This window comes from Mytilus trossulus, unplaced genomic scaffold (genome assembly GCF_036588685.1).
Source record: "Mytilus trossulus isolate FHL-02 unplaced genomic scaffold, PNRI_Mtr1.1.1.hap1 h1tg000373l__unscaffolded, whole genome shotgun sequence".
NCBI lineage: Eukaryota > Metazoa > Mollusca > Bivalvia > Mytilida > Mytilidae > Mytilus > Mytilus trossulus.
This window is the reverse complement of record NW_026963340.1, coordinates 943,208-962,713: the sequence shown is the minus strand read 5'-3', so window position 1 is coordinate 962,713 and position 19,506 is coordinate 943,208. Positions and strand designations below refer to the sequence as shown.

Below are 19,506 nucleotides of genomic sequence, written 5' to 3'. Positions count from 1 at the left end.
CCTTTAAAAAAATTTACTTGAAAATTGAAATGTAGAAAGGAAATATAATAAATAATGATACTTGATACTTTATTCAAAAAGCTTTTAGGATACATACACACCTAATAATAACTGTATATGCACCAATATGAATTTTTACAAGAATTACACAATATATGAATATACAGGTGTACATAAAAAAAAATAGTTTTAAATACAAAATACAAAATACGAAATAAGAAGAAAGATTGTATTATATGCTTTCAACATGAAACAAAAAACATCAATCAAAATTTTAATGTTCAATTGAAAACAGTGGTGTCTGATGCAGACTGTTGTTGCGTTTTCTTAACTTTTAGAATATAGGATTGAGAATGAAAACGCGAAATGTATCATAATGCTATATTTTACTGACTTTGGAAGAACACGGCGGGGTTAAATGTGCTTTTTGATATCTCAACCATTCTCCATCTGATGAGTAAAGCTTTTTTCAATTGATTTTGATAGATCGTTCTTATGTTGTACTGTTACACCACTGTCATGTGTAAGGTGTAGGGTTGGTATCACGTTAACATGTTTAACTCTGCCACATTCTGTATGTATGTGTCTGTCCTAAGTCAGGAGCCTGCTTTTCAGCGGTTGTCTTTGTTGATGTGTTAAATATTTATTTATTTTTTTCGTTTAGTTTTTATACATAAACTAGACAGTTAGTTTTATCGTTTGAACTGTTTTATATTTATCATTTTGGGGTCTTTTAAAGCTGATTATGCAGTATGGGTTTTGCTCATTGTTGAAGGCCGTACGGTGACCTATAGTTCTTAATTTTAAGTGTCATTTAGGTCTCTTGTGGAGATTTGTCTCATTGGCAATCATACTACATCTTCTTTTTTTCAAATCCTATATACGTCTAGTCTTTATTGGATAAACAAACAGATAGCAATACATACATTAAAACGCCGTTAAAAGAAGTAATAGTCCAATGTTAGTAACAGAAGAGTCATAAAAGAAACAAAGCAAAATGACAATCTGTTTTGTTTTTTTTTGCAGATAGATATTTTAAACCAACCTTCACTGTGCTTAAACGGCCGTGGGTAACTTAAGTTACCCACAGCCCAAGATGGAGCCGCCTGGCTTCGGTTAGGAAGTTTGCTCCTATATAATAACAATACCATGCATACAAAAGAAATGTTCAGTAATTAAAAAGTTAAATAAATCTTTTAGGGAAACTCTGCAATGTAAAACGTGGTTTGTTACTTCAAAATAAACGATTACAGCACGATTTGCCAAAACACTAATGATGTCCGTAACTTCAAAACAACTTGTCCGTAACTTCTTTCCTTGTACCAATAGGGATGTCCGTAACTTCAGCATGATGCCAGTAACTTTCAAAGAATCTTTATTCATGGATGTAATTATTGATAAATAACAATAATACCGAACTCCTAGGAATATTCAAACGGGAAGTTCTTTATGGAATGGCAAAGCCAAAAGCAGAGTCAATTTAACACACCAAACGAATGGAAAACAACGGTCATATTCCCAAGACATTAAAAAGTAAAATAACAAAAATACTGAACTCTGAAGAAAATTCAAAAAGGAAGGTCCCTTATCAAATAGAAAAATTTAAAGCTTAACAAAATGGATAACAACTGCGATTTTCCTGACTTGGTACATGTATCTTCTTATGTAGAAAATTGTAAGTCAAAATGTATGTATCTTACATTCTACTGGGTTTATAGATTGTTAACTGCTTTATTGTCCCTTAAGTGTTGAAATTGTTAATCTACAATTTTGAAAAAAAGTTACCCGCATCCGAAAATAAAGTTACGGACAGTCTGATTATTTTTGACTTATAAGTTACGGACATCTTATGCATTTTTTAAAAGTTGACCTTGCGCTAAAGTGAAGTAAAAATTAAACAAAATGTACTGATGGTAAGTGATTTCTTTATTAAAAAATCCTATCAATATTTACATAGATCATGAAAAACGCTGCAAAAAGTAGATTTTGTATCAACTATCATCTCAAGGAATTTAGAGTCCGCCATCTTGGGCTGTGGGTAAGTTACCCACGGCCGTTTAAGCACAGTGAACCTTTATCATATTGTTAACATGGTTAACAATTTTGTGGAATATCCACTAGTTCCAAAATGATGTTTTATTTACATTCTAATATATTGCTTCTTATAAAAACTAATTTTCTCCTCTAACTTTTGTATTGTTGTAGAACATATTTGTCAGATGTTGACTACACATGCACTTTGACCTCACCAGATGAATTCAACAACGAAGACGATCTTAAGAGCTACGTTACAGCGAACGGCATAAAATTAGTCATAGGGCTCCATGCATTTCGTTCTGGCAAATTACTACAAGGTGATTATATTCTTTTAACTTTTTTTTCAAAACGGTTAAGAGGGTTCCAAATTGGCAATGAACTAAAAACTGTTTTTTTTATATTTTGTGTGTCGTTACTGTTATTGTACCCCTTTTTTTTTAGAATCAGGGGTATATTGTAATGGATGGGGTCCGTTCGTATGTTCGTCCTTTGATAACAATACCTCTAATGATAATGGTTTTCTTTAATTATAAAGCCATGGTTGTGCAAGACTTCATAGTGTTTGAAACCGTATGACACACTTGGATGAATCTACATAATTACTAATTTGTTCTCATTCAGAAAATACATGAAATACTAACGTGATGTTAAGCAAACTATAAGCAATATCAATGGTGGATCTAGAACTTTTTATAAGAAGGTGGCTGACTGTCACAAGAGGGTACCCGCTACAGCCATGCTTCAGTGATTACTTGCACAATCATCCTTTTTTTCCTACGTAAAAAAGGGGGGGGGGGGGCTCTGGGTCTGCCTAAGAATGTTATACGTTGCATCGTGTAGTTCAACAACATTTGTGTCAAAAATTGAGCCATATTGACTATCAAATCATTAGCGGTAAGATTTGTTTATACATTAATTCTTCTGCCAAAAAAAAAATGACGCCATCGGAATCTTGAGAAAATTTGAACGAACAGTTAAGTTCGGTATTTGAAATGAACCATTTTAATTTTTATTTAGATGCCAAAATTAATTACATATTGATAATTGGTGGAACCGATGTAAATGAAGATTACAGAAATCAGGCCAAAATGAATGTCATGACACAATCGGTTGTATCTTCCAGGTTTGTGCAACTTAGTTAAAGGCAAGGTGAACACTTGTCTCCTCTGCTTTTTGTTTATTTGTAAATGATCGTGAACAGTTTGCATGATAACAAAATGTCGAGATTTAAAAAAATGTTATCGAAACCCAGTGTTAGTCAAGAAGCACGGTTTATTTAGTAAATGTAAATGGGCTTTAAAGTAGTTTTCTCAATTATTACAATTACTTTTAAGTTCAATATACTTCGTTGTTACGAACTCTCTACGACATAACGGGCATTCTTCAAACTAGTCCTTTCATCTGTCTATCCCCCAGTTGTATGTATAAATTCTCATATTTTGGTATTATGTAATGACACGTCAGATTAGAGTTGTTATCGAAATAGTGATGTGATTTTTACAGATGAAACAAAAACAATATTCGGTTTTGGTTTTGTTACACAGTAGGCTCAGGGAAGGGTAACGTGTATGTATCCAGATGTGAGCCTGTCATCCAGTGGTTGGTTTTGACTTCTGTTTGACTTACTTGTTCATTGGTTTTCTCTCATGCATTGTTTTACGCGTTTATAATCTCGTGTCGGGTTTGTATAGCTTATTATAAGATATAAGGTTTGATCACCATTGAAGGTTGTGTGCAGATACCAGTATTTTTCTCACACAGACCTAGTGGCTTAATAATTGGAGTCCTTGTTGTGTGTCCTTCATAGTGCTAGTTGGAGTCCTTGTTATGTGTCCTTGATAGTGCTAAAGATCAAGGTCTCTGCTATCATCTTTCCAACTTACAATTTGTTATTTTTTGAACTCGAAAAAGAAAATAAGTGGTCTTAAATTTTAAAACCATTTAACTCGGTGAGAAGTATAACCTTGAAAAAAATATTTGTAAATCAAATGTCAAGGTCATCTCTGTCAAATGGAAGTACCTTTAGTAAACAATTTATTTTCAATTATACATTTTCGGTTGTTTGCAGTTAAGAGTGTTATTGTTTATTAAGTTATTTCCTTCTTCTTATTTTCCAGGAAAATAATAGTGTTTAGCAACGGTCTTCGCCGGAAAGTACAGGAGCTCTGGGTAACATAATTGTTTAGAATAAAACTCCATGTAGTATGATTGCCAATGAGACAACTCTCTACTAGAGACACAGACATTTTGAACTATGTGTAACCGTGTTGCCTTTAATAATGAGTAAACCCCATACCGCATAGTCTGCTGTATAAGGGCAAGGAATGACAAATGTAAATAATACAAACAAGAAAACAAACAGCCTAATTCATGAAAAAATAATGAACGAAAATCAAATATGATACACAGAAACAATCGACAACCACTGACTTACAGATTTCTAGCTTGGCTTCATAATAAAAGTTTCAATATTTTTTATTATTTTGTATGTTAATTCTAATCTGACATTTTATTTTTTACATTTTTTCACTTTGAAATAAAACATTTGTATGCCATAAATTAAAACCACATGCCTATTACATAATTTAAAGTCAGTTTTGATACACTTTGTGGTTTAGTTTTTATTTAAAATTTAGACCTCAAAAATTCTAAAGTCGGAAATAAAGTTGTACAAAAAAAGATGAAGTATTATCTATCAAAATTGTTTTAATCAAACAAAAGGTTTTTGTTTTTTTTGTAGTCGGTAATACCTCAAGACAAGATAATTGAAATTAAACAAGGTAATGTAAAAGTCTAAAGAAAATCCAGTATTTACACAAGAAATTCAATCAGGTTTTGTAATTTTGAGTAGGCAAAGAAAAAAAAAACTAAATGCCGTATGATGGTATCGATGAGGGACAAATCAAGAAAATTGCTTACGTTCAATAAAAAAATAGTAGAATGCTTCAGTACTAAAATATCATGACGGACCGGTTTTCATCATGAACGTTTACAATGTAACCACCAGCAACAGTGTTCCAGCTAGGATTTCAAAGGGACAGGGAGTCAATCATGAAAAGGGCACTTTAGCGCTATGATTGTTATTTCAATAAGGACATGTCATTCATTGTCTTATGTAAACTGCAGAGGTTTTCAGCTATGAGTTTTGAGGTAGTTTTGTTACTTTTTTGCTAAATGAAATTCAAACTTATGTTTGGTAACAGTATAAAGGGACCAAGGACGTATATTACTAGCTCAGTCTTCCCTAGAAATATTTTGATGCAAGGTGGGTCTAAGGTTACAATGGAGAGTTGCCACAAGAATACATGTCACCCAGTCTGTACCGTTATTCTCAAGCCATGCATCAAGTCGTTTTTCTTGTATCTTACTGCTACATACTTATATTGAAAAAGTAGCAAATAATTTAGATTCAATTTTGTCAGGTCTTTTTTTCTCGATCAAACCGGGGATCGACCCAATTACCTCCTATTAAGAGACCACCAACGATATCCAACTTGTAGAATACATGTTAACAAACTGTACTTTATTTTTGTGTGTGACAATTATGTGACAGTTATGGGTTTTCAATTTCCACCTTTTTGTCATTTATATATTAGATTTATGTATTTGCTCATGTAGGTAAAGACTGTCACTCATCAAAATAATTTAAAACAACACTTCGTGTAGGATATTCTAGGATTTCTGCACTTTCGTTTAAGGTTATGGAACTGAAAGCTGAACGCATTAGACAGCCACAATGAACAGTTCAGTTCGTTGGTTATACTTTTGTGGATAGCTCTGTTATTGCAAATTGGCATTCATGACTACTACATCTTCTTATGTTGTTATACACTTATGTATGTCTATTTTTATTTTATAAATTACGCACATAACATGTATTTTAGGAGTACAAACATGTCCATCCAAGTTTTCACTGACTGACTATATACAACAGCACCACTCGGACGTTTATACATCTGACATGACAGTATGTTTATGTGTCGGCAGTATTAGACCTGTAAAGAATCCTTTGTATCTAGTCCAAGAATTTTCAGGTGAGTTTTTTCAAATTGTATTTGGACATACTCGAAATGTAATATGCCATTACAGGATTATATTAAATCCGTATATATCATGCATGTAAACGCTTTCAAAGATTAAGAATGTAGTGACCATGTTTTTCTATGAAAAAGAGGCAGCGCGTTTTAAAATTTAATTTGATTTCAACAAAAAATATTTTGATAGAGTTTGTCAACTACTAGTATATAAGCGTTTTGTAATTGTTTATAATAGTCATGGACTGTAATTATTTTCTTTTGTAGAATTGCACCAGAGACGACAAAATATTGTTTATGTTATTTGTGGACCAGTGGTAAGAACTTTAACTCTATATGTTTTTATTATACTGATCAAGAGCAGGCTAACATTAAACCCTGCATATATAAGACAAATGAAAAGACAGTGAACAGTGGTTCTACCCAATGAATCCTTGTTTACTGGCGATTTGGGTCAGTGTAAATTTTAAAACAATATTCCATTATGTAGCTGATATTATAAGGAATACTTACCAGTACTAGAAATGGACTGTATGAAATATCTGTGTCATAGATGATACGCTTCACTTGTTGTATCCACAATTTCGTCGTCTTTCCTTCAAAGGTGATATCACAATAAGTGAAAAATTAGCAATTCAAACTTGCCAGTGAGCCACACGGCAAAGTGAAACAAAAGCTGGTTACACATGATCCACCGCTATCAAAGTTTTGGTTGATTTTGTGCTGCTCAATATTTAGTTATCTTTAGTACTTTGACTTGTTTGTCTTTTCATTTACCTTTAACCATGTTAATGGTTACTATTCTTCGGCTTATATGGTTTTCATAATTGCACCTTTATTATGGCAAAATGTATCGACTTTTCAAATACACAAACACAAAACTTTTTTTAACATGAATTCTTGAACTGGATACGAATTTTTCAATTTTCGATTTATCTTTAAATTCAGTTGATTTTATACCAAGATCGAACCATTGGGTTCTTAGAAATATTGAATGATTTACCAAGAAGGGAAAATCGTATTAGTTCATTAATCTTTTATGAGCATGCGATACGTAAAATTCGGATTGTTACATAGCGCCCAAATAGGCCAGTGTCTAATGTCTTGACAGGGAGGTTTCTTGTATGTTTTGGTCAATTTTAATATTTTCGTAGACAAATGAACATTGGTAAAATCTATCATGTAACAGCAGTTGCGTCATATTGTTGTCAAATGCCATTATCACTGTGCTTAAACGGCCGTGGGTAATTTAAGTTACCCACAGCCCAAGATGGAGCCGCCTGGCTTCGGTTAGGAAGTTTGCTCCTATATGATTACAATACCATGAATACAAAAGAAATGTTCAGTAATTAAAAAGTTATATAAATCTTTAAGGAAAACTCTGCAATGAAAAACATGGTTGGTTGTTACCAAATAAACGATTACAGCACGATTTTCAAAAACACTTATGATGTCCGTAACTTCAAAACAACTTGTCCGTAACTTTTTTCCTTATACCAATAGGGATGTTCGTAACTCTAGAATGATGTCAGTAACTTTTAAAGAATCTTTATTCGTAGGTGTAATTATAAAAAAAAAATAACAAAAATAACAAAAATCCGAACTCCTAGGAATATTCAAACGGAAAGTCCTTTATGGAATGGCAAAGCCAAAAGCTTAATTTAACACACCAAACAAATAGAAGACAACGGCCATAATAGGCATATTCCTGCCTTGGTACCGGCATTAAAAAGTAAAATTACAAAAATACTGAACTCTGAAGAAAATTCAAAAAGGAAAGTCTCTTATCAAATGGAAAAATCCAAAGCTCAACTGGCTTTATAGATTTTTAACTGCTTAAGTTTTAGAAGATAAATCATGACATGCAGGTTATAAATCACACCATTTCCAACTGTAGAAATAACATTAATAGTGAACACCCCAAGGGTGACTGGGGAATAGAAATATGGTCTCTTGGTCTTTTTCCAACCGGCAGTAAAACTCTTGCCGAAGTGAGGCGTCCGTTTGGCTCTACGGGATGTATCAAGTACGCAGTCACGTCCGGTCAGATTGGGAACGTTAAATCCGATGCCTCGTGTAAGGAAAGCACGATTAGAACCCTTGCAACAATTATTTGAGGGGTCCGTAGGTGGCCTGTTGCAAGGCAAAATTTCTGTCCCTATCCAATATACCCTCATTTTCAAGTGGCAGTCCAAATTTCTCCAACCATCATCACAGATGGCTTCTATTATTTCAAAACATACCTATAGTATTTATTGTGAACTTGTTCTCGTCCAGAATATGCATGAAATATTTGCCACTGGACGTTAAGGAACCAACAATCAATCAATCAATTAATAGTGAACATATGAAAATGACCTTAGGAGAACAAGTTCGGAGGTCAATCCTTAGCAGAAATACATAGATATATCAGTCCACAACTCTAAAGAAGATATGTATGATTTGCTACCTGATCTTATTGAATTCCTAAGGTCAATTAAACTTTTAGAAGCTTTTAAATCTACTTTTATTGCTATAATAAACTGAATCCTGCTCAACAATATAGCCTTCCATCTATCCTAGATATTGGCATTTTTTCTCTCACAATCAACAACACATCACACTAGGTATAGTGAAGAGTTATCAAAGATACTAGGATTATAATTTAGTACGCCAGACACGCGTTTCGAAGATACATAAAACTCATCAGTGACGCTCATATCAAAATATTTATAAAGCCAAACAAGTACGAAATTGAAGAGCATTGATGATCCAAAATTCCAAAAAGTTGTGACAAATACGGCAAGAGTAATCTATTCCTGAGATAAGCAAATCCTTATTTTTTATACCATACTTTTTTGGCTAACAATTCAGAAATTATTTAATTAAAGGAAAGGATATAATTTTGTCCGCGGCTACACCGACCAAGGAATCATCAGTTCAAACAATCGTTAAAGCTAGCAGAATGTTACATAATTTTCGCTGTACCGTAAGATCCCGTTTTATCCCGGGAATATTTTTTTTTAAATTTAACGGAAAATCCGTGACAATTTTGTTTGCTTTTTTTCTCTTGTTTAGTTTAAAGCATATCGTTATTGTATAAATCTATGTAATAATCAAGGGTTTTGATAGTGTTTATTGTCCTTTAAGTGTTGAAATTGCTAATCTTACAATTTTGAAAAAAAAGTTACCCACATCCAAAAATAAAGTTACGGACAGTCTGATTATTTTTGACATATAAGTTACGGACATCTTATGCATTTTTTAAAAGTTGGCCTTGCGCTAAAATGAAGTCAAAATAAACAAATTTGTAGTGATGGTAAGTGATTTCTGTATTGAAAATTCTTATCAATATTTACATAGATCATGAAAAACGTTGTAAAAAGTAGATTTCGTATCAACTATCATCTCAACAAGTTTAGAGCCCGCCATCTTGGGCTGTGGGTAACTTAAGTTACCCACGGCCGTTTAAGCACAGTGATTATGACATCTTTACAGCAAGACATCTGATATTTACCTTTTAATCTAACCAGGTTGATGAAGAATATGGCAAATTGTTCAGAACGAAAATCGACAGGTAATTACATTTATATTAATTATCATATGATTGGAAAGAAAGGATTTTATATATCATTTCATGGCTCATACTTGCAATATCGATTTAAAACGAAAGAAAAACCGCTATTAAGTTATTCGCAGTAACGTCCCAATGAAACATTCAATCTCAAGGCCGTATCTATTGTTAATAATAGCCAAGAATATATAATCAACACTTTTCAAGTACCATATCTTGTAATTTTTAAACGCACTAGGACGTAATTTCATTTGCATCTGGAACTTGATATTCTTTGCTGAAATCTTTGCTTTATACAAGAAACGGACACACCTTCCTTGATCTTGTTCCCACTGAAGACGTACGTTTCGACACCATTCATAGATGCACAGAACCATTCACCCAGTAGTAACAATATTATAGTGTATCTGTAAATTCAGAATTACTAAACAGACATATTAATAATCATCATATTTACTACGTCATTTTGTTATAGTCTTTCAGGAGTTATATTTATACCAGGATTATCTCTGACAGATGCTCACGCTGCAATTCAACAAAGTTTTGCGTATATAAACTGCTCAAACAGCGAAGGAATGGCTCTGGCGATTTTGGAAGTAAGTGTGGGAAATAAATTATCTGCTTGGACATTTTTGTTTCCTCCTAAAGCTAACTTCCTGACAGTTCCAGCTCCAAATACGTACCCACTATTGTATATATTATTATGGATTTTAGTCTGCATGGAATCAACCGCAGTCGGTAATCATCGAGTTCAGCCACTACTCTCTGTCTTTAAGAACGGAACTGACCGTGTTTTGACGAGCAAAATCAACCAGAAATAATTAATATGAAAATGTTATGATTTTATCCTCGGTCATTTAATCAAATTTTAAATCATTTTCCATACAAACAACGGCGGAATAAACAAAATGTCTATGAACTCACAATGAATAATATAGGTTGACAAACCAGAGTTACAAGGTTGGCAAACTAGAGGTACAAAATCGCACGTCTGCTTATAGTTTCCTAATAATTTTCACTTTGCCTTTACCGCCTTAATTCACGAACAGGTGCAGTGAACATTATACACATTGTAAATTTTTCAGTGTACCACTTTTTCTTCATTTAATACTTTAAACAGGCAAGCGATTCTGGTTAATATATAGTTGGTAGAGTTACAGAAAATAGTTCGGTTAAAATGTCCTGTTTATGGTATTTTTTTTGTGCTTTTTACAAAACTGATAGCGCGTGTTTCTACAAACCAAACGAATATCTCGACAATATATTGACCTACAATGTATGATGCTTATTACTCGTACTTGATTCTTGAGCACTGGATATTCACCCAATCCTATACCTTTTAGCTTATAATATAAGAAATTTATTAGGTTTTTTAGCCTTCTTATATAACTAACAAATTAAGACCGTGGGACCATACGGTCTAACAAATGTCTTATAGAAGCAATAATAAGTGTCATAATCCGTACTTCCCCAGCATAACTGTAAGACGTTACCGCATCCGTTTTAACTTTTATATGGTTTTATAAGGGAAGCTGAGCAAGCCTGTCGCCATTATCACGAAGACCAGTAATGACAGTATATTGACAGGAAAAAAACAGATAAATAGTGAATACAGTTATAAATTATTTAAATTATACTATAAATTAGAATTCAGTCGACAATAACACCTTGATGATCGAGATTGCTTAGTCTGCATAGTGGGGATATAGTTTCGTGAAATCGGTAAAAAGCTCGAGCAACGTGCAAGGATTTGTATAGTTACTAACTATACAAATTCTTGCGTTCTGTGTATTTTTTTTTGTGGACCAATAGGCTAATAGTCCCTTATATGTGAGAGCTCGCTGCCCTTCGAAAATTGGTACTGATTCTCGTTACTGATACCCTTTACAAATGGTGTACTCTTAAACTTCCGATTGTAGAGAGATATGATATTGTTTTATTGTACATGACTTATGGCATTGGATCTGTCAGCTGTCATGCATGTTGTTGAAGGAAGTTTGGGGTTATCAATTAACCAATTTTAAGCATTGTACAAATATACGTCCCCCATTCAAATGCATTGATCATCAAAAAGGGGGGGGGAGATTCCAACCTCTGGATCCACCACTGGTACATATGTATATTCATGATATCTTTTAAGATGGTATTATTAATAAGGGTAATTTAGGCTACACACCTGAGTATATGATACCAGAAGTCCATTACTAGAGGAAGTCTGCAAGCTGTGTTATATATATAGTCCGTGGGTAGTGAAGTAAGGCGTCAAAGAAAAAATTATAATAGCCTTTCAAGACGTTATAATTATTTGGACTAGTCCGCAGGCAATCAGGTCACATTGTCTCCGCCTATTCTCAGTGGAAATCACTGTACAATATAATAAGAAGATGTGGTATGATTGCCAATGAGACAACTATCCCCGAAAGACCAAAATGACACAGAAATTAACAACTATAGGTCACCGAATGGCCTTCAACAATGAACAAAGCCCATACCGCATAGTCAGCTATAAAAGGCCCTGATAAGACAATGTAAAATAATTCAAACGAGAAAACAAAAGGCCTTATTTATGTAAAAAAATGAAAGAAAAAAACAAATATGTAAAACATCAACAAACAACAACCACTGAATTACAGGCTCCTGACTTGGGACAGACAAATACATTAATAATGTGGCAGGGTTAAACATGTGTAGATTGTGGATTATATCTGAAAACTAAGGCATTAAGAGCAAATCTGTCATGGCCTAAAATTTTTGATTAGCTTTACATCTATGTATCAGCCCTGAAATTTTCAGACAAACCTGTCAACTGATTGTTGGGTTGCTGCCAATATATTAGTACAATGTATTAGATTTTAGGGAACATTTGCAATTGTTGGTTATTTTCTTGACTATTATTATAGATAACGATTGTGCACAGCAAAAATGTTCAGCAAAGTAAGATCTACAAATAAGTCAATTATGTATAAATGACCAAATTTATCCCTTAAGGAGTTATTGGCCTTTAAAGGCAATTTTAAACAATTTGTTTATTATGTTTTTGAGCTTTGAAAAATGTTCTTCCCTAAAACTACTGAACAAGTTGCAGGCAAACTTATTCAAAATGATCCTTATTGTTTTATTTTGTGTTTCGTAAAAAAAACTATGGCCACCATGGCTAAAAATTAAATAGAACATAGGTAAAAATGCAGTTTTTGTCTTATACTTATAAAAACTGAAGCATTAAGAGCAAATAAGATTTATCAACCCTGAAATTTTCAGATGAATGGAACAACCCATTTTTGTGTTGCTGCCACTACATTTATAAAGTAAATTTTGGAAAAATTGCTGTTTTTGGTTATTTTCTAGATTATTATTTATATAGATAAAGACTGTAAACAGCAAATATGTTCAGCAAAGTTAAAAGACCAAAACTTTCAATTGACCACTTTAAGGAGTTATTTCCCTTTAAAGACAATTTTGCACAATTTGTTCATCATAATATAAAATAGAAGATGTGGTATAATTTCCAATGTGACAGCTCTTCTCAAAAGATCAAATGACACAGAAATAAACAACTATAGGTCACTGTACAGCCTTCAACATTGAGCAAACCCAATACTACATAAAATTGAGAATGGAAATGGGGAATGTGTCAAAGAGACAACAACCCGACCATAAAAAAAAAAAAACAGCAGAAGATAACCAACAGGTCTTCAATGTAGCGAGAAATCCCCACACCCGGATTTGTCCTTCAGCTGGCCCCTAAACAAATATATACTAGTTCAGTGATAATAAACGCTAGTATATAGTCAGCTATAAAAGGCCCAGAAATGTCAAATGTAAAACAATTCACACGAGAAAACTAACGGCCTAATTAATTTACAAGTAAATGAACATATAACAAATATGTAACACAGCAACAAACAACAGCTACTGAATTGCAGGCTCCTGACTTGGGAAAGGCACATACATACATAATGTGACAGTGTTAAACATGTTAGCCGGATCCCAACCCTCTCTAACATGGAACAGTGGTGCAATAGTACAACATTGAAACGAACTATAAAAATCAGTTGAAAAAGGCTTTAAAAACTCATCAGATGGATACAAATAGAAGTATATCTAACAAAAACAGAGTGAAAGTGGCTGGGCACTTATACATCCAAACAACAAAAAGACCATTAGTACAGATCTGTGAGTACTCTCAGTTACTGACAGCTAGTTCAAAGCCAATAACACTTATTGCGAAGCCTATCATAGTTTTCCACAGATTCACCTGCAAGTTACCTGTCGATTTAAACTTTTGTAAGTTCTTTTGTCCCATTAAACAAATACAACAGGTATTGTTCTCTGTTTAGTTTATTCAATGGGACCTTTAAATTTCTTGCAAGAGAAATCTATCACTCACTGATTAATTTACCTGAACAAAAAATTGAACTGTCAATGATGGAAATACATGTACAAATATAAGTAATTATTAAACTGCATGTGATGTTGTATTTATTCAATCAATAAGACATTTTCAATTTGTCTGATATAAACACTGATTTAAAAATTAAAAGTTGATTTCTGATGATCAATTTTCAACATTTTACCTATTAAAATTTGCTATTTTTTATAGTCTGTTCACAAATAAAAACTTAAAATGATAATGTTTAAATAAAGGTCTTCATAAATGTATTCTTTATAACTGAAGAACCATGAAAAACATGCAGATTCTTTGAAACATAATAGCATGCAGTACTTAAAATCAGAAATAAACTTTTTATAATTAAATCAGTGCTTAATTTATATTATATTATAAAGTTATGTTGAACAGATGGAAAATATATTATTGATACTGAATAAATATTGTATCACATGCAGTTTAGGTGAGTTTATACATGTATTTCAATCAACAAAGAAGATATTTTTTTGGTCAGGCAAATTAATCAATGAGTGATAGATTTCTCCTAGAAGAAATTTAAATGTCCAAGTGAATAAACTACACAGAGAACAATTTTAAAACCTATTGTATTGATTCAATGGGACAGGTAAACTTGCAAAAGTTTAAATACCTTGGTAAAGAGCAGACGACTCTGGAAAACTTTCATTTGGTTCGCTATAATAAAAAAAAATCATGCATCTAAAACATCAACATCAAATGGATTTAGTGTAAAGACGTCATAAACAGTCAGAGAAAAACATGACCTTGTGCAATGCCAAGATACGGGTATCAATTAACAGATTGTAAAATCCATGAATGTGTGTATGTATATAACAAAAATGTTAGTTTGCTTTTAGTTTACTGATAACAAAATCAATATTAATACCAAATTTCAACCAAACTTGAGGTGAATTATAATTAGGGTATCTCCAATAAAGTTTATGTTTTATTTTCTGTTTTCCCGAAAAACATGACCACCTTGGCTAAAAATAGAATATAGGGTAGAATGCAGTTTTTGGCTAAATAATTAGTTATTTCAAAAACTAAAGCATTTAGAGCAAATCAGAATAATTATTTATTTCAAAAACTAAAGCATTTAGAGCAAATGAGAGAAGGAGTTAGGTCAAGGTCTACCTGCCCTGAAATTATCATCAGGGTAACAGAAATTTAGGCTATTGCCCCTTATATATTCATTAGAATCTGTCATTTAAGTAGTGTTTTATAAGCATCAGCTTTTAATTTGCACTTTTCCAATTCAATGGACCATGTTTTATCTTTATAAATGTTCGATGTGTCAGACTGTGACTGTGACACTGTGGGCTAATTAATTCAAGATGCGCTAAACTTAAATTATCTAGACCCAGAACTGCAAAAAAAAATATTGCAACATGTCATTTTCAATAGCTTTTTTCCCTACTGAGGAAGTCCTGTCTGTAAAGTATGATGAATTCATGTCTGTTTTTTTTATTTTTAGATAAAATGCCTTTGGTTAGGAAAAGAGGCAGACATTATGCCCATGTTACATATGAAAGAGGTAAAAGGAAATTAAAGAAAGGTGTTCAGGTCATCATAAATAATTAAACAGGATACAAAACCTACATCTGGACTCCAGCTTGCTTCCAAATTTTCAGGAAATGACCTTAATTCAGATCCTCCTTGTTCAAGTTCATTGCTTGGTACAGAATATTGCCATAAAATATTGGATGTGAAATACCTGAAAGTATAAGATGTCTACATGTTGATTACGAATGATGTCCTTGTTCAATGATAACATTTTGTAAATGTTTTGACTTGTTTGTGATATCAAGAACTTTGGTGTAACAATTTTCAGTAATTCAGAGATTAAAATTTCTTTCATTAAAATCAAATGTATTGTTACAATACATGTACATGTACTAGTATACAGGAGCACATCGAACAAGTTGAGATATATGTATAAACACCATAAGGTGTTTACAGATTGTTTCTGACTGTTTCTTATTTATTTCTTGAATAAATTCCAGTAGTACATTGTGTACTAATATTGCTTTTTTCAAAGATGATATTGTAATGATTTGGGTAAAAAATCCCTCTAAACTATTGAAAGTTAGATAACTATTCACATTCATGAAAATGTTTATTTTTTAGGTACAGATGCCCTTAAAGTTTTTGATGAAGTAAAGAGCAAGATACTGTCCCATCTGGCAGCAATACTGTATGACACTGTATGACCAATTCACAGACAATTTGACAAAGAATAACAATAGAACACCAACAATTCACATATGAGACGATGTTTAATGGTAAACCACATACTGTGTAGGATTTAATATTGTCTCCCATGAAATGATGTCCACAGGACTTTATTTCATAGTAAATACATGGACAAAATTTACTTATTTAAATGTGTCCTGGACACAATTTCCTATGTTCATAGCATTTTTCATTCATGAGGAAATATGTCCTCATGAATGAAAAATGCTATGAACATGGACATTATTTAATACTTTAATTTTGTACAGGTGGACACTATTTTCAGGACATTATGTCCATCAGGACATTTTTTTGGTATGATCAAAATATTAAATGATGTCTATTGCCTTGTTATTACTAGACATTTTTTAACCAATAATTGCGAACTTTAATACATTGTAACCTTGACAGAGAGTTGTCTCATTGGCACTCATAATTATCTTTGTTGCTGAAAAATGCTGTATACTTAGGGGACAGCATTCCATGGCAATGGACAGTGTTTAATACCAAAATTCTATAATTTCTATTGCCTTCTTCTCATAATAAATATAGTAAAGTTCTTCACATTTGATGTTATACTTTACACTCTTCTTCCTTTTTGTTCTTCTTTCATTGTCATTATCGTTAGCTTGGTATTTCTTAAAACTTTAAGTTCTCTCTATTCACTTCCATCCTTATTTTTTTGTTAACATTTGTATATTAATCAATGTCAATCAATCCTTTGGATTTTTATTAATATTCAAGTGTAATAAAACTTGTTAATGACCTTTGTATTACTTCCCTTGGAGGTCACAATTTAATAGCCACTTCTATGACAACTTGTCCTGTAGGTGGACACTATTTCATAACTTTTGCAGTAAAAATCTGTCCACTTGAGGGACAATATTTCATGGCAATGGACTTTTTAAATACCAAAAATCTATGAAAAATTGTCCACATGGACACTTTTTCACAGGACACTTTTATGTCTTACAACTGTACAGAAATTATTTAAATAATTTGAAATAAAGATATTAAGCAAAACTTTTAAAACTTTGTCGGGCTTAAAATGACACAGAATTAACAACTATATGTCACCGTAAGCCTTCAACAAAGAGCAAAAACCAACACCACATAGGCAGCTATAAAAATCCTCAAAACAAAAAATGTAAAACAATTCAAACGAGAAAAATAATGGCTTAATTTATGTAAAAAAATATATGTAACACAGTCACAGCAGCAAAAATCCACTACAGGTTCCTGACATGTGACAGGCACATTTGATTGTGAAGGGTTAAACTGGTTTGAAGGCACTAACCCTTCCCCTAACCTGGAAAAGTGGTTAAACAATACAACATAATAACACAGTTGAAAAAAAATTAACTCAGCTCATGGATACAAATAGAAATACATCTATCAAAAAACAGAAAGTTGACATGGATGGGTACTTGTACATCCCAACAAAAAAATAGAAAAAAACCTGCCTAATTAATGTACAAAAAAATGAGTGAAAAACAAATGTTTACAGTTACTGACAGGTAGTTAGTTCAAAGCCAATAACAACTTATAAAAAGAATCATGCATCTTAGACTGATTTGTCAATCAATACACATGCACCATCTAATGGATTTAGTGAACAGGTGTCATAAACAGAGAAAAACAAAAACTTGTGCAATGCCAAGATACAGGTATTGACAGATTGTAAGATCCATAAATCTGTATTTATTATTCGGTATATAACTATAGTTCGATTTTCATTAAATAATAACAAATCAATATTATTTCCAATAAAAACAAAATTCAAAGACCTAATTACAGTTTTGATTTGGTAATTGTTTAAATGAGTTTATTTAAAGGATCAATAAATTTACCTGCCGGATAATTTCTAAATTTCTGGGCTCCGAAAACAACATATGATCAACATATACATTTGTACTCATATTTGGTTTTTTTTCATATGATACAGACTTTATACATGTACAGGAACTTCTAAAGAGGTTTGAAAAGATAGAGATGTGGCATGATTACCAATGTGACAACTAGTCACAATTGATTTGGTTAGAAGGGACAATAAGTAATGCCTTCAACCATGAGTAGTAAAAGACTAAATTAGAAAAAGTAATGGCTAAATTAATGATAGAATAAATAGAAAAACAATTTTAATGGAAACAAACCACTGAATATTAGTCTCCTGGTTCCAGATTTGAGACAGAAACATACACATTTTAATTGATTTAACTTGTGAGCACTTAACCAAGAAATATTAACAATGTAACAAGAAATCTCCCCTTTGGCTTACATTCTTGCATAGAGTTTCCCATTGGAAACTGACTTATTTAATTCAAGAAATCCACATTTATTACTTTTTATTTTTCTCTTTATTTATCAACTTTAATTAATTTGCTATCATGTTATTGTTTCTTTGTTATTTTTAGGTGAATGGTTATAGTAATTTAGACAAGCAAAACATGCATTAAAGACTGTCAGTGTTGCTTGGATTTTCTCCATATGGTAATATCTATAATAAGTGTTAAATTCATACAAATGTTTTCATTGTCTATATGTGTTGGCTGATAGATGAATCATTCAGTTAAGCTCATCTGACCCAAAGGGTCAAGTGAGCTTTTCTCATCACTTGAAGTCTGTCGTAATTGTCTGGTTACTTTTACAAAAATCTAATCTGAAACTACTGAGCCAAATATAACCAAACTGGTATACAATCATCATTCGGATATCTTGTCCAAGGACCTGGCATGCCAACCATCATAGTTGCCATGCATGGTTAAAAATAGAACAGAAGGGCAAATTCAGGTTATGTTTATTGTCTTAAAAATGGTAGAGAAATTTTGAAAATTGCAGTAATATTTAGGAGACATTTCACTTAAAGATTGATTTTAACCATTTGTTTTGGGTTTTTTATTGCATTTTCCTTTTAAGGAGGCTCGAGGGTACAAATACATCAGCAAACATTGAAACATTTTTTTTTCATTTCAAATTTTATTTATTACACTTTTAGTGTTACTTTATGATATTGTACAAAAATCAACCAAAAAAACCCAATTTGTTTTGGCCCCAGATGACTTTTAAAATGTTTATATCATTGAAAATGCTCCAAATTATCTCCCCTTGGTGAAAAAATGTCATTTAAAAAAAAAACCCTGAAATAACTTTTAACTCATCGGTGACCTTTATTTTTTATTATTGTTTTCAAATGAACTGTACTTATACTAAACTATTGAAAAATTTAAGCGATTTCTGTTATTTCT

The 19,506-nt window shown here is 32.3% G+C and overlaps 1 protein-coding gene and 1 long non-coding RNA gene across 2 annotated transcripts in view; both read left to right on the top strand.

The window, feature by feature from the left end:
* Window positions 1-19,506, top strand: part of LOC134701900 (glycosyltransferase 1 domain-containing protein 1-like) — a 48,646-nt gene that overhangs the window by 1,588 nt on the left and 27,552 nt on the right. Inside the window, exons 3-10 of the mRNA XM_063563008.1 lie at window positions 2,206-2,354; window positions 3,055-3,160; window positions 4,155-4,206; window positions 4,778-4,817; window positions 5,922-6,071; window positions 6,339-6,388; window positions 9,584-9,627; window positions 10,100-10,220. Of these exons, the coding sequence (XP_063419078.1) occupies window positions 2,206-2,354; window positions 3,055-3,160; window positions 4,155-4,206; window positions 4,778-4,817; window positions 5,922-6,071; window positions 6,339-6,388; window positions 9,584-9,627; window positions 10,100-10,220 (712 nt within the window). The remainder of the gene's footprint in view (window positions 1-2,205; window positions 2,355-3,054; window positions 3,161-4,154; window positions 4,207-4,777; window positions 4,818-5,921; window positions 6,072-6,338; window positions 6,389-9,583; window positions 9,628-10,099; window positions 10,221-19,506) is intronic.
* On the top strand, window positions 11,021-16,300 carry LOC134701945 (uncharacterized). The gene is made up of 3 exons (XR_010104269.1): window positions 11,021-11,229; window positions 15,504-15,563; window positions 16,157-16,300. It is a non-coding gene; the product is annotated as an uncharacterized LOC134701945 (long non-coding RNA).